The following is a 15,426-nucleotide window of genomic DNA, read 5'->3' on the forward strand; positions in this document are numbered from 1 at the left end:
TAAAAAGCTCAGTTAGTCATGCAGCTAGCAGTTCGGACTGGGAGCTCAGGGATCAGGGGAGTATTATTATTTACATAATACTTTTCTAGCACAGGAGCTTTTGAACAGGACAGGTCAGTGCCAGCTGCATAGCATGCTAACTTAAATGTGTTTCCAATGGCTTTTATAATAGGGTGCCTCTCAAATAATGATGACGATTAGTTTGAATAGGTTTTGTTTAGGGCTGGGACAACGCGTCAACGTAATCGACGACATAAATAATTATGATAATTTGCGTCGACGCGTCGTCCCAAACAGGAAGTGGTTGTACCTGCGGAGGCTGAGAATGGCCCCTCTCACACAGAGACACTGCATTAACGCCGGAGCGGCGGTTCGTCAATTCTCCGCCATTGGTCATTCACACAGTGCGAAGCACCACTGGAATAAAGACAAACCGCCATGTAACTCACACAGAAAACTGCGCTGCCGCTCCTAAAGACACGTGACGGTACACGTCATGATGATGACGTCGGGGTGTTTCCCAGGTGTTTCCCCTGTCACTCTATACCTGCGGACCATTTATAATGTGTAGTGATTGAGAACCCGCCCCCTAAACATCCTGGAAGGTAAAAGAGTTTGCGCTAAATTACATTATTACATAATCGCCATCAGTAAACAGGTCGCTGCGTGACTCTGTCATTTGCGGGGACGGAGGCTCTTTTCTGGGGGAAAGTTCACTGAAGTCTCGGTCGGGAGGGCTGACCATCGCGGTGATTTCTATCAACACAACCACTTGAGTGAGTTAAAGTTAAAGTTTTTGCCGGTGACAGACACTGTTTTTCCGGCAGAAATGTGACGAAGAGTTGGTAGGACAGGCGGGAGGATAGATGCTGCTCCGCCTACAACTGCGGTATTTTTTTCCTCATATAAGTTACCAACGACAGTTACAGTTACTACGTTTTGTTTGGTCATGTAACGTTAAATTAATTGTTAGATTAGTTGACTAATCGAAAAAATTATCGCTAGATTAATCGTTTGAAAAATAATCGTTTGGGACAGCTCTAGTTTTGTTTCAATGTGTCAGCCATAAATTGGGTGATGCCTTGTAATTTTCCCTAAAATAAACTTCTTGGCTCACCTCAACATCAGGTCACCTTGAAGAAGGAGACAGCTGTCTTAATTGGTCGCTGCCTTATTATAGACTTGCATATTCTGCATGTGTGCGTGTGTGTATTTGCATTTGGGTATGTTAGTTTGATTGTGAAAGTGTGTTGTATAAATAGCAGAGCTGTGCGCTCCGTGCTTTCCAGGTGGTCACCTCCTCCTTATCACTTTCACACGTGATTTAGTTTCTCCCCACACCCTTTTGTGGCTCCTCTCTTGGCTTCTTTAAAGAGCCGTTCCCTCCAGGCGCGATGGTGAGACAGCTTTGTAAGGCCGACCCTCTGATTTGATGTGTGTGTCTCGAACATCTAACCAGGTGACAGGCAGCAGCAGGTGGTGCTGCGTTCCTGAGGGGGATGCGTGATGGCGGCATGACTTACGGCTTCAAAATAAAGTGCCTGTGGAATGGCAAGACATTATTATTCATGAAATAGTCATCGTAAAAGAATGTTCGCTCTGAACTTCCAAGCACACAAATGTCAGTTTTCTTATTTTTTCTGCATTGAAACATTTAATTGCCTAGTTTCATGACTCACATTCACACATGCACTTCTAGCCTTTGCTTCTGTACTCTGAGAAAATGTCATCCTCTTCACAAAAATCCAGTTTGAAAGAGCAGATATTCAAAAGTGTGTCCTCCGCATTACAGTTCAACACTGAAGATTTGAGCACAAAATGAAATCCCTCCATTCAGCCCCGGTTTCCTTTACTATCTTCTCTAATTTGTTCAACAGAAACGACAGACTGTTAACAGCCACTAACAATGCACCCGTCTGTCCAAAGCTTGACTCAGCTTTGCTTCTACATTTCCCCCATTCCATGTAATTGCAATGTTCTATAAGTGACATATGATGCTTGTGGATTAGTCTTTGATGTCATGTTTTCATGTCAACATTTCACCCTTCCTGTTAGGCAGGGTGGAGGTGATACATTTCCACATGATCTGTGGTTTTTCTCTGAACCTGTGTGCTCACAAGACGGATTCACCACAGCCTGTTAGTTGAATACCAGAACAGAAAGTAGAGTAGAGAATATGTGTTCGGCAAATATGGTATACCAATTTCCTCAATCACCAACCCTAATAAATTTAATAATGCACTAAAATTTAACATGTGACTGCACTTAACCTCGGTTTCGCTTCCAATAAATAGCTTTCAGCTTCAATTTTTTTTAGGGGAAAGGGAATGCATGACAGGCCCGGCTTAAACCATTGAAACTCAATAGTGCATGAAATAATTTACTGCACTGAATAGTCTTTGCTTTGTCTCACTTTTGGAACTGTCCGTTTAATTTGAATGCACACATGTATAGTCTGGATATGGTATTTCTATCCACCCATGAGGTAATGGAGATGATGGTGCATTTAGTTATTGAAATGTTCAAAAAATTACATTAATGGAAGGCAAAACTTGCCCTCCAATGAACGTTGAGTTGTCAAGTTTTCAACCATCCAGGGTGTGTCGCGCCATTTACTCTGTCCCTATGTAGGCCCAGCAGCATCACAGTTGCCTGAGGAAAGGCCAGTTCTCACCCTCTTACATGTAAGGGATTTTAGCAAATTGTGAAAGCTTGTTAGATGTTTTATATCAATGTTTCAATCTGTTAATGATTATTTCTAAACCCCGGGAATGAGAGTTAAGGGTGATACAGGTGCAGGGCTACATGAGGTCTTACTCAGAAGATGAATACCAAAAACTTGCCCAATCTTTTCCCATCAAAGAGAGATGATTCTTTTTCCTCACAGTGCTTTCAAAATGCGTCACTTGCCACTGGTTTGTTTGTTACATCCACTATCGTAGAATATGGTTTGTATCGATCTGGGTTCCTTTGTGAGAATGTTGTTTTTACAAGGAGATTCAAGAAGACTTTATTGCCCATCACATAGTGACAGAAAATTACACTCGGTTAGGGCTCAGACACCATGAAAAAACCTTCACTCCCATGAGACTCACATAAACAACAGTTCCATAAATGGAATAAGTGGGTTCAGATAAAGGACACTGAGGTGACCTGTCCAAAGTGCATCTCCAGAATCACTGATCAGAGATTCTTCTAAGGTAAACAAAAGATTGTCAGTGCTTTTTGCGGCTTATTCCAATTTTCGAGAGGTTGTGAAAAAGGCAGCAAATGTTTGACATTTTTTGCTTGAAAAATTCCCAAAACAAAAGATAATCAGAATAGGTGGCCACTCGTTTTCTTTAGATCCACTAATCGTTGCAGCTCTTAAATGTTCAATGGAAACAGGATAATGCTTTTTATCAGTCAACAATGTTATAGTGGGTTAATCCACTCTGAGGTTTGCATTGAAAGATGTAACTGTCATTGTGTTTGACTACCTGTTGCATAATAAATCCTGCTATACACACCTCATCATGGGTTATCTCTTATGTCTCTGTTTGCCAGCTGTCCACTAGCATCGTGTACATAATGTACATGATTTATTACAGGCTCACTGTTACCCCTGTTGTAAACTGCTTTGCCTAGGACTTGGGACATGCACTAAAGCTGTCAGCAGACAGCAGGAGCTGCAGAAGAGAAGTATTAATAAACTGTGAATATGCATCAGTTCAATGTGATCAATTTGGAGCAAGCCATGTGACGGCAGCCTCAACAGGTCTGGTGAGATGTTGAGGGAATATTCTCTGCAGAGTTCCAGAAAATTGTTAACTATATCATAGAACACAAGCAGCGGCATACCTTTGACGCAGCCTCATCAAAGGCAATGCTTCTGTTTGGGTTTAGCATAATTTGCAGTTTACAGGGCTCCACTTTGATTATAGTAATTTTTTCTAAATGCCAGTTTTTGGTTGCACACCAGTTGTTTATTACTGCCTGTGATATGCCTCATGTTTACATCCTCTATTTCCTGTTATTCTCTTCCGCTCTTTTTTGTCCTCTCTTGTGTCTGTGATATTTTGTTTTTGCATCTGTTGTGTCAGTGTCCTGGTGGATTTTATCCTCGTTATGGGCTCATACACAACTGACTGTAAAATATCTGTTCCTCTGTCTCCAGGTGAATCATGAGCAGCAGCTACAGCGTCTCCCTGGCTGGCCCTGCCCCCTGGGGCTTCAGACTGCAAGGAGGGAAGGACTTCTGCCTGCCCCTCACCATCTCACGGGTTAGTGACACACACATGCACACCACTTATGTACCCTTTGCTCCATGACAATCACCTCTGAGGAATGCTGCTCATGTTCACTATGCCATTTGCCAGTAGTCAGTGATGAAAGTGCGTGTGCCATTCTTCTCCTGTGTGACACTCATTGCTGGATTTAGACACCCTCTCGGAACAGTTCAAGGCCTCTGTCACTCAGGCTCCTGTCAAGGCTACGACTATTGTCATAATAATGTTACGTAACTGAACCGTAACCACTACATCCGCCAGTTTAGAAAACACGCTCTTAAATTTCTCTGATGGCCTTTGGGGATGTATTCGGAGGATTAAGCCGATAGCTGTTAACGCCTGCTGTCATATTGGTCGTTCAGATGAGGGATAGTGCTAAGTGCCCTGGCCTTTCTGCCTGGCGTTTGTCCCGTTGCGAGGCACAGGGGACTACGTTCACTGGATCTGCATTGTCCTTAAATGGCCCATCTGACTGAAACTCTAGACAGCCACAGTGGTTCTGTAATAACTATTCGGGACACATAAAGTCAAACTGGGATTTGGCTGTAACTGACCAGGTTCTGTTGAGACCTCAGCTGGGAGAAGCAAGGAGTGAAAAACAAGGCTGTTTATGAGACTGGTCCAGCCTCAGCCTATACATAGTCACACTGTTTATGTTGGTGCCGTACAGGCCTTCTGTGATGGTTGCACAATTTAAAATAAATCGGCAGTGCAGCCGACTGTTGGTCTGTCAAGTAGCAGTCTTTTTCAACCCTGAGGCATCTGACATGTCTCAATTATACTAACATAACTTCTTGTCAAATAGGATTAAGGTGTACCAGTGTAATCTTTGCTTTGACAACAATTTTGGCTGCTGTAGAATGATCGGTGTTATTCAGTTCCCTGCTGCTTCCTGTTATGTAATTGTAATCTCGGTGTCATGACCAAGGTCAGTGACTCTTTCTTTTTTGTTGGTGGCCAGATCAGTTACAGAATTTTGAAAGTTGTGTATAGGGAGAAGAAGTAAAATATAGCAGTCTTGTTAGGGCATAGTAACCCCATAAGAGTATGAGAAGGCCGGCATATCTGCTTAGACTATTTTTATGCCCCTACCACAATGATAATAGTGTAATGCAGGACATTATGTTGTCATGGTGGCATGTAGCTGTCGGTAGACATGTTGACACCATATCTCAAAAACAATACATGAATAAAGCACCACCACACTTGTCACCTGATTAGATATTGGAGACACTTCATACATAAGAATACATAAAAATAGAAAAAGCATTTCCAACAAGGAAGAGGGCAAAAATCAGCATGCAATTTTCATTCGCTTCTGTTGCCATTTCTAATTTGGTTAGCTAATGAATAAACACAAGACCAACACCTGCCCAATTAACCCTTAATTTTTATCCACTCAAAGCAGTTTCACTTTGAATTCGTCGGGGCCTAATTTCATCTCACTTTCTTTGTCTACATTTTGTGATAAGGTGTTTTTTTTTTTTACATTTTACGTTACTATCTCAGGATATAATCCGTGGATCTTGATGAAAAAAATCAGGCGTATTTAGGTGGCTGGTGTCTGTGAGTGTATAATTTGATTGAGCTCCTAGATCAGGTGGTTAAGAATTTAGAGTAATACAGGGCTATCGTGTTTGATATTGGATTAGGCTTGATTGAATTAAAGGGGACTGCTGGGCCTTGGCGGATATATGCACTCTACTGAGTGCCATTCAAGTCACACATTGAATTTTTAATATTGAGACTTGAATATGTACTGATCTTCACAATGATTTTTCAGTTGATATGGTGCAATAAGCACACTGTATAAGACTCACAGTACAGATGAAAAGCAGATGTGCACCTGATGTGTGCCGATGTAATTTACTAGAGAGTTTAAAATAAAATGAAACAGGTGAGTTTGGAAAGGTGTCAAAATCGCCAACAGAAGCCTTGAATCTGTTAAAATCCCAAGTGCATGTAATGTGGTAGTTTTTTGATCACTACTCCATGCACCATAAAAGTGTTGAATACCTCCTGTGTCCACCAGCAGTCCTGTGTTGAGTCATCAGTGGTCTGGACAAGGCCACAGACCTGCTGAGCCAAGCAACATGACTCTCGCAGCTTTTCATTCCATCACATTATTGGTTAGTGTCATTCCTGTGACATGTTTTCATCCCAGCGCATGACCAGTGAAAGGCAACCTGAATGGCTCAGATTTCTTGTTATTGTCCAGGGGCCAGGAATAGTTGTCCCTTTTGTCTGTTTATCTTCCAAATCCTAAAGTCACTTACAGTCAAGATACAGTCAAAATAAAGCATGCTGGGCTTTCTATATTGCAGTAAAACTGAAAAGTTTATCGATTTTTATGTATGTTTTCTTAAATCTGAAAGAAGTTAAAATTGTCAGTACTCCATCTAAAGGCTGATTTATGGTTACGTTGTACACTTCTCAATTGGCCTGCACTGTAGTGAGCATTTCTGGTGTGTCTGTGTTACTGGCGGTGGTGAGCAACACTTTCCCCTTTAATCACACCGACCTCTTCAGCTCACAGCTGTGTCTCTGGCCTAGGCAGAATCGACAGGCCAAACTTGAACATTACCACTGGGCTTCAGACATCCGGCAGGGCAGCTCTTTCCAGCCTACAGACACAAAGAGCGACTTTGGAGGAGAAATACAATATATGGCATAGTTTACAGCACAGGTTACGGCGTAGACTATATACCTAGGTGTAGATATAAATAATTAGTGTGTCTATAAACTAAGCTTAAGGAGTAGCTGTATTTACAAAGGAAGAAGCACAAACATAGAAGAAACATACATGGAAACATCTGGCAACAGTTAACCATTACTATACTTCGGTTCCTTCATCAGATGAGTGAAAATCACATCGACCACAGGCCTATTTCAAGGTTCATTAGAGACCCACAATGCTAAATAGACAGACCTTGCAGCAAAGAATGGGCATCTATTGCTAAAACATTAAAGCTTATATTTATTTTGCTTAGATTGATACGATTATGGTGGACTAATGATGTAATGACTTTGCATATGCTTACCATATGTAACTGATCCAAAGATTGCATACAGCACAGTTCAGTATATAAGGCTGGTGGCTTACAAGTCAACCACAGCCTGTAATCCTGAGGCCCTTTTTAGAAAAAGTAATAACACTAAAGCAAAGTATGAGGTGGAGTACATACCATAAATAACATGGACTGTGTAATAATGAGTTGTATTTCACAATGGGAGCAGAAATTCAGGTGTTAAATAAATGTGTTTTATGTCATCGTCACCACCTACTCTGCAATATAGCTCCTTATTAGGTCCTTATATATGATAGAGATGAATTAACACCTCTCTTTAATTGCATCGTGTTGTTTGCTACAGGTGTTTATGTGTTGAAAAAGGAAGTACTTTTAACAATGCAGCTGCACTGTTAAAAGCACTTCTGTTTTTTTGCTAAAAGCAAGACCACCCAGTACCATAAGGATGACTTATAAGGGAAGGGCCCACTTAATGTACATTATGTGTGCGGGTGTCTGTGTTCCTGTTCCCCCAGACTCTTTCCGTCCTCGATGTCTGTGGTTCTTCCAGCTCCTTTTTTAGGCATGTCCTGACAGGCTTCCACATGGGAAAAACTCAAAATTCAATTTTGCATTGCTTATGAAACAGTGGAAAATGTCCTCTTGAAACACTGGAGAAAATGTGATATTTTTACACACAGTAAATTGAGTTTGGTCATAAGTTCAGTGTAATAACATTAATCTAAAAGCGGAACTATGTGAGACAGGTTTATCAGAGCTAAAGCTGAATTAATAACTAATTAACTAACAGTGTGTAAATGTGTTGCTTGGTTACTTTAGGTCAGTTTGGGGTCAGCACACTGAATTTCTTTCTCTCTTTTCCCACTGACCCCTCACTTCCTCCCCTTCCCTTTCGTGTCCTTTTCATTGTTGTTTTAGTGACATGTGAGACATTGAGTAAACATCGTCCGGACTAATTTTAGCTCTGTGTTCGCAGTCGGTTCTGAGCTTTCCAGATTAGTTCTTCTTCAAGAACCACCATTATGTGTTAATATGGTGAAGCCACTTTCACTCTCAAAGAAGAGGAATGTGATGATGTAGCGTATCTGGGCAACCCACATCAACACGAGGGGGTAAATGGTTCTTTGTGCATTTAAGAGAAAGGGATCCAACAGAGCCTGGCAGGCCAGCATTGAGTTAGCTGGTGAATATTATAAGCTTAATTAGAACAATAATCTGTTAAGTATGTGTTTATTATGGAAAATAATAATAGTATTATTGTGTTGATAATTTAGAAATGTATGATAAACAAAGGAATTCTTTGAGGCAATTAGTGGAGCTAAGTAGACCGAAACCTTCATGATCCATGCTTTGAGGGTTTCCAGGGAGAACCATCAAGACAGCTGGTGCTCATTTTGAAAGTATTGTGCATTTATTTCAGTCTGAAACATCTTTCGCTGTGCTCTTTGATCCGACTGTAAACATATCCTTTACTCACCAGTAATTCTTTTTGCCGAACATGTTATGACTCATTTAATCCAGCATGAAACGTGGAAAATTGGAAAGACAGATCAACACTACAGTTTAATGTTTTTCTCCAGACACTCTGCAGCATAGTTTAAAAAGTGAAGTAAGACAGGGTTAATGTTGAGTGTCATATGTTACTACAGTACCTGATAGCAAGTGCTGAAGTGCAAGTAATAATATCCCTTCCATTAGAGGAATCTGTTTATTTTCCATTCATCATAGATTTACAAATGATACAGAGCGAAGCCTGTGCCTTTTGCAGCTCTTTGGATGAAGTATAACCTGGCCTGCTATGTCTGACATTGAGCCATAACCTTTGGCTCAGCTAAGGTCCAGAAAAAAAAATCAAATCAAGCAGTGAAAAACTCCCTTGGCATTTGCGAATATCAGAGACAGATAGCTTGTGGTCTACGCTGCACAGCTGCCAAACACTTTGTGTGTATTTCTTTATCTGTCCCTAGTATTAAAATCTCTTAGGCATTTTTACATGGAAAGTGGAATTTGATAGAAAACAGTTATGTTTATCCAGTATTTCACAGCTTCACAAGGCATATTTAATAATCTGTGATTCTGTGCAGGGTTTTGAAGATGGCTTCAGGTTCCATATGGGTTTAGTAGAAAACTGTTATCTGCAGTATGTGTTTGATCCCAGTATGATCTCCCCGCTGTCTGTCTAGAGTTGTATTGATGGCATCTGCTTTCAATCTGCCTAATCCTATATGGCAGCACTATAAAGAATAAGCAGGCTGTCATTTTGATTTATATTATTCACACTATTTCCTTTAAGTGTGGTAAAAGATTTTTAAAATAAACAATCTACTAAATTAAGAGACAGATCAGGCATCTACACATGGTCCGTCTTATTGACTGCAGGTTGGACTACAGCCTATGATTATAACTGTCTTTTGAGGTTAATTAGGTTAAAGACATGATCACCACTGATTATCAAGTCAAAACAGTATTGTAAAGTGATTTGCAAAACTCAAATGCAATGCAATACAATGCAGTACATTTAACAGTTACCTCAGTCATTCGACATGTTTCCATCAACACATTTTAATGGGCATTTTCAAGTATTGCATTTGAACATGTCGAGGTAAACGAGATTTCGCAACAAAGTTTTTTTTATGCTTGCTGGAGTTGGCTTTTGCTCTTTTGAATAAGAGGTAATGTGCTTGTTGGGAGAACCTGACATAGTGAACATAACTCGCTGATGAGCTATTTAAGTTCTGAAAGAGGGAGCAGAAGAAGAGGAAGAAGAAGAGGAAGAATGAGGCAAAGAAGAAGGAAATGAAAAAGGAGAGTGAGGAGATGAAAATGCATTAGGAGAAGAAGATCAGATCCTGGATATTCTCATATCACATGAAAACATGGCTGGTTGTAGTAACAGCTGTGACCAATGACAAATGACTTTTTCTACTCTTATCCATTACAGCCATGCATAGTGTAACCTGTACCACCAACCTCTGACTGTGTGTGGCCTGGTTTAGTCACTCCACACCAGCTGATGGTAATGCACCCAATTCGCATTTTATTATTTTTTCTTTTTTAAACATTTCAAAAGTTCACTGCAAATTTGCTTGACAATTATATGGAAACATGGCTATTGAAAGTAAAAATCATCTCTGCAGTCATTCAAAATGTGTTCCAGTGGTTCTCTAAGTTATGCTGTTGTGCCTTTGGATGAACCTGTGTGTTCATGTCCCAGCTTTGGGCAAGCAGAGAAACTGTATATTATGCTAATAGGAGAAGTCTTTTTGTGTCAGCCGACTCATTAATACATTACACAGCCAACCATAGGTGAAACTTAGCCATCTTTATGCCATTTGGCTGAATCCAAAAAGACCCAGTGTGATCCCTGCAGGAGAGGTAAATGAATCATGGATGGAAGTGGAAACCAGCGCTCGCTCTTGGCTCGAGCTTCGCCGTGGCTAAAAGCCTTTTCATATCATCAGCCTCAGCGGTGCTAGTCAGCCCGGGCTTGTCTCTGACCTGACTAAAGAGAGCATTCAGTATTCAATGCCGGGTTGGTACTGCTTTGTGTTGTTTTGTTTGGGTCGTCATGGCGATTTGACTAAGAGCTCGTACGTAGTTCTGCTTGGCATCTCGGGTTTTCCAGAAGCCTGATTGATGTAGTAAGAGCACAGCAGGTTTCTCTTCGCTACACTGTCAGATTCATCGCAAAGAGTCTGCAGTTTAAACAATTTCTTTTTGATGAGCTTTACAGGTTGAATTAGTGTAGGAACCACAGCCCTGCTTTGGTCAGCTTCACTTTAAAGGACCATTTTAAAGTCTCCAGTCAGCTTCTCAGACACGCTGAATTCATTTAATCCAAAAAAAAAAAAGAGAAAAAATTCCTGGTCTCATAAAACTCACTGTCACTAATACATGGGAAGTATTAGTCTAAGGCAACTTTATTATTACACTGTAAAAGTCAAATATGCTTTAGCCTTGTGTGTTTGTGATGACATAATGTTAGACTTAAGTCTTTTCCATATAAGGGCCTCCATCCTAGTCTACCCTACGCAGACATGACATGCATTTCACTGGCCTTCAGTCCTCACCACAAGGCGCTTCCTGTAACATGACTTCTCCAATGTGAAAAAACCACAGGCCTCGTCCTTTCTCACTGGAAGTTACACCAGCAACAAGGATGATTAGTGTCCCACTGGTGCCGAAGTGCTGTTTTAAATGTGATAACCTTGTCTTAAATGTTTCTGGTTATAATCATGTTACTATAAATAGAAGCAGTGTCTTCTCCCACAGAGAGTTTTGTGTGAAACGCTGCAGCTGTAAATCAGTTGTCAAAACACACAGCATTGATCTGTTAGGTGCATTTGGAGTTTTGGCTGCAGCCATCTCTGGAGAGGAGCTGTATGTCATGGATTTAGTCGCATCTAGTACTTAGCAAAGCCACTTTTCCTCTAAACAGAATCTCTGTGTTGTTTTCACAATAGATCATATTCACACAGCAGCCATTTTCCTCAAAGGTCAAGCTCTGAGTGGAAGGCTAAAATGCTGGGATAATGTTTTGCTACGGTGTTCCAGCAGTGTATAAACAAGGGGAATCAAATTATAGATACAAATAGTTATTTCACCATTTCCCGCTTGTTCAGCGACTGAAAAGATGATGGGTAAGGAAAACATTGAAAAACGGCAAGATGTCCTTCTAGATTTTCACTATCCATCATCTTTTCAGTTGCTGAACAATCGGCAAGTGGTAAAGTGGTAACAATTTGACAGACTTCCTATGTTTACTAGACTTCCAATCGGGAACACAGTTTCATGGCCTTCCCTGATTGTGATGTTGGAAGAAAGTGGTGTGATTATGGTCTATAATGAATCTTGAACCACTCTTTATACTTTGTCATTAATTTATTGCCTTACTGAGTAAACAGCTAAATCTTTAGAATGAGCCAGATTTTTAAAATTATTTGCTTTTATGACTGTATTTGATAATGGCTTGATATCAAAAGGATTAAAGACACATGGAAGCAATGGCCTGTTCATTTTTCCAGGCCCCTGCTCCACTTGTTGTGTTTTTAGAATTAGTCTGGTACAAAATCCCTCTGAATTTCTTTTCATCTCTTTACAGTGAAGCAAAGATGAAGTTCCTCTGTAATGTAGCCATGATAAATTAAGGGGCTTTTTAGCTGTTAATGTCATAATATTCAGTGTACCATAGGATTTGACTTTAAGCCCGCAGATACATCCGCCAAGTGTTGTGCAACAATCTGTATTCTGTTAGCTACATTTGCAGGACGCACTTACATGTGTAGTGTGGAACAACTAGTCATTACCAGTGACTGCACAGCAGTAAAATCAGCAGCGTGGAGAGGAGCACAGCAGCGCAGCAGCCACACCATTATGTGGCTGGAATCCCATTCAAGTTGGAAAGACACTTCATTCATTTTGAAACATCCTTCTTGTCACAAACTGACACAAAGCCTGAGCACTGGTGGCCTTTTTTCCTCTCTAAATGAAACTTTTACATTTAGTGTGAAACTGTCTTGGATGTCCTTTTTTATTTGACCCAGCAAGGTTTAAAATAGAAACCAGTGTTTTGCAAATTTTGATTAAGTGCGCAAATGACATGGTATGATGTGGTGGATAGTATTTCGTGAAACATGTTGCTAAAACATCCTGCTCTCTTGAGAGAGCTGAAGCAGCACAGCCAAAGTTCCAGCTCGTTACTTATCTGCTCTCCGTCACGAGTGCTTCAGACCTCTCTTGATTTATATTTATAGACCGTGGATGCCAGGGATTCTTCTTACTGTAACATCTATTTGTTTTGTATCCATGTGAGAAAGGCAGTGTTTGACTGAAAGAAGTTTGGATTCATAATGCTCTCTCTGTTCGCCGCAGACTGAAGGATTAGACGTCGTTAGCCGCATATAAAAAAAAACATTTTGAGAATGTTGTAAGTCTTGTCCTGTCTTTCTTCATGTCTTGAAATAGTACATGTTTGACGGATCACCATATATAGAGATGTATACTATTGTCCTTTCTCACATCCCTACAAGGAGAAAAGTTCGGATCTCTCTTTTTCTCGGTCCAGGCACAAACACACAGAGGCATGCTGAGAGGGAGACACGGGAGATGGATTTATTCAGCAATCCTTTCGCAGCCTTTTTTTTCTGCAGTTGACCTCTGGATTTGTGTAGTGGAGTAGGACAGAGCCAGCAGATGCCAGCAATCTCTTAAAAGTGCCGAAGCGTAATGAGTTGTACATTAAAGGTGAATGAGTCAGGACAGACTGCCGGCAGGTGTGTCTCTGTGAGTGTGTGCCCGGACGCTGAGCGAGCAAGTGAGTCAGTGGAAGCTGTGTTCATGCGTGCCTAGCAAGCACCCTGCCCCTTTTGTGAGTAACACTTAGCATGTGGCTGTTCTTTAGGTCTCCATGAGGTTGGTATGCATACATCAGCCTCAGCTATGCGCTCTTCACTTCCCGCTACTGATCTACTTGATAATGACACGAGGAAAGCTCAGCTCCAGAGAGAGAATGTGGCGGTCACTGCGACTGCTGCTGTCACTTCCTCATTCTTTGTCTGGCTCCCTCCCACCCTCTTGTCCCGTTTTTATTATGAGGGTTAACACAATGGCACATTCTTTACGTCTCATTGGCTCCTTTTTAAAACTGCAAAAGAGTCGAGTTAGAGTTACCTAACCTGAATGCAGTCTTTTGCAGTGGGGAGAGGGAGTATCTTTTCTCTTTTAAGTTTATCTGTCTAAATCAGGGCTGGTTCGTTTTCTGACATTTAAGTTCCAATTTTATCTTCAACACTCAGCTGAGTTGACAGATAAAATCACTTAACCCTAAATATGCTTCACGCCTTCCCTATTTTGCTCAAATGTCTGAGGCTTCAAGGAAAATGAGCTCTGTTCCTTCACGCCACCGAGAGATGATATGATTGTATGATCATAAAAATACCTGCATAAGATAATGAGTACACAGAGTTCTTTCTTGTTCCCATGGCTGCAGCCAACATGGCTGCACAGGTGTGTTACAAGCACACTGAGTGATTGATGAGGTGTGCACAGCCTTGCATAATCAATCGATCAACACGCCTGGTACGGAGTCATCCCATCGTCATGGTTTTATTGTGCGTCTTCCCCTGTGTCAGTGCGAGTCTCAGCATGGTGGAAAGGGAAACAAGATCTGATAAAATCTCACCCCTCTCACTTCTCTCTGGCAAACAGGCCAACAGTCAGCATTTTTTCCAGTTACAGGTATCCCTGTTGTCACTGCTTTGGCTCTGTTGCATGCATCCTTTCTCTCTGTAGTCACCACACCTTTTGCCTCACTCAATATCCCGCTAACAACACTGTCTCATTGGTTACACACCATGAGTAATAGCCTACCAACACATAACGGTCTGAGTCTGCAAAGTAACTAGTAATTAACTGTAACAACTGTATGTAGTGAAGCGAAAAAATGAAGTAGTAGAAAGAGGAAATGCTCAAGTACCTCAAAATTCGTATGAAAAACAGTACTTGAGTAAATTTAGTTACATCATTTTTTATTTGTTTTGGAAAATATACAAAAACCCTTTATTCACATATTCACAAGACTTGTTTGTTTTTGTAAAGTGTCCTTGAGTGACCTGAAAGGCGCTTATAAATAAAATGTATTATTATTATTATTATTATTATTATTACATATGACAGGTGTTATTTACAATACATACAGAGTTTTGAATGCAGCAAATAGCTACTCCATGTGACAAAGGCTGAGAATAACAGGAAAAAAAATAATTTTGGGCTCAGACTGACAACACTGATTTGGGAGGCTGGTGTAGGACAAGAGGTGGAGCGCAAAACATAAATACCATGAAGGATATCCTGCTCCAGAGCCAGCGCCTTTCAGCATCACAATAACAGATAAAGCACACAGCAAAGAAAACCCTAGAGTGGCTTTTGGGCCCCTGAATGTCCTTAACAGACCCAGCAATAGCAATGAATGTGTCCTCCATCAAAAATCTGAGGGGAGAGCAGAAGATTACAATTTACAGACACTCAGGCTGATATTTAGTCTGACAGAGCCTGAGAGGATCAACGGGGGGGAATTGGAGAGACTTAAATTTCCCGAATGCAGATGTGCAAAGATGGGAGAGTAATGACCA

At 40.9% G+C, this 15,426-nt stretch overlaps 1 protein-coding gene across 3 annotated transcripts in view; it reads left to right on the forward strand.

The window, feature by feature from the left end:
* pdlim5b (PDZ and LIM domain 5b) overlaps positions 1-15,426 on the forward strand; it is a 41,915-nt gene that overhangs the window by 2,170 nt on the left and 24,319 nt on the right. For all 3 annotated transcript variants that reach the window (XM_030436277.1, XM_030436276.1, XM_030436278.1), the window contains exon 2: positions 4,157-4,262. In XM_030436277.1, the coding sequence (XP_030292137.1) occupies positions 4,164-4,262 (99 nt within the window). In that variant the 5' untranslated portion in view covers positions 4,157-4,163. The remainder of the gene's footprint in view (positions 1-4,156; positions 4,263-15,426) is intronic.

The sequence above is a fragment of the Sparus aurata genome, chromosome 12 (genome assembly GCF_900880675.1).
Source record: "Sparus aurata chromosome 12, fSpaAur1.1, whole genome shotgun sequence".
NCBI classification, from domain to species: Eukaryota; Metazoa; Chordata; class Actinopteri; order Spariformes; family Sparidae; genus Sparus; species Sparus aurata.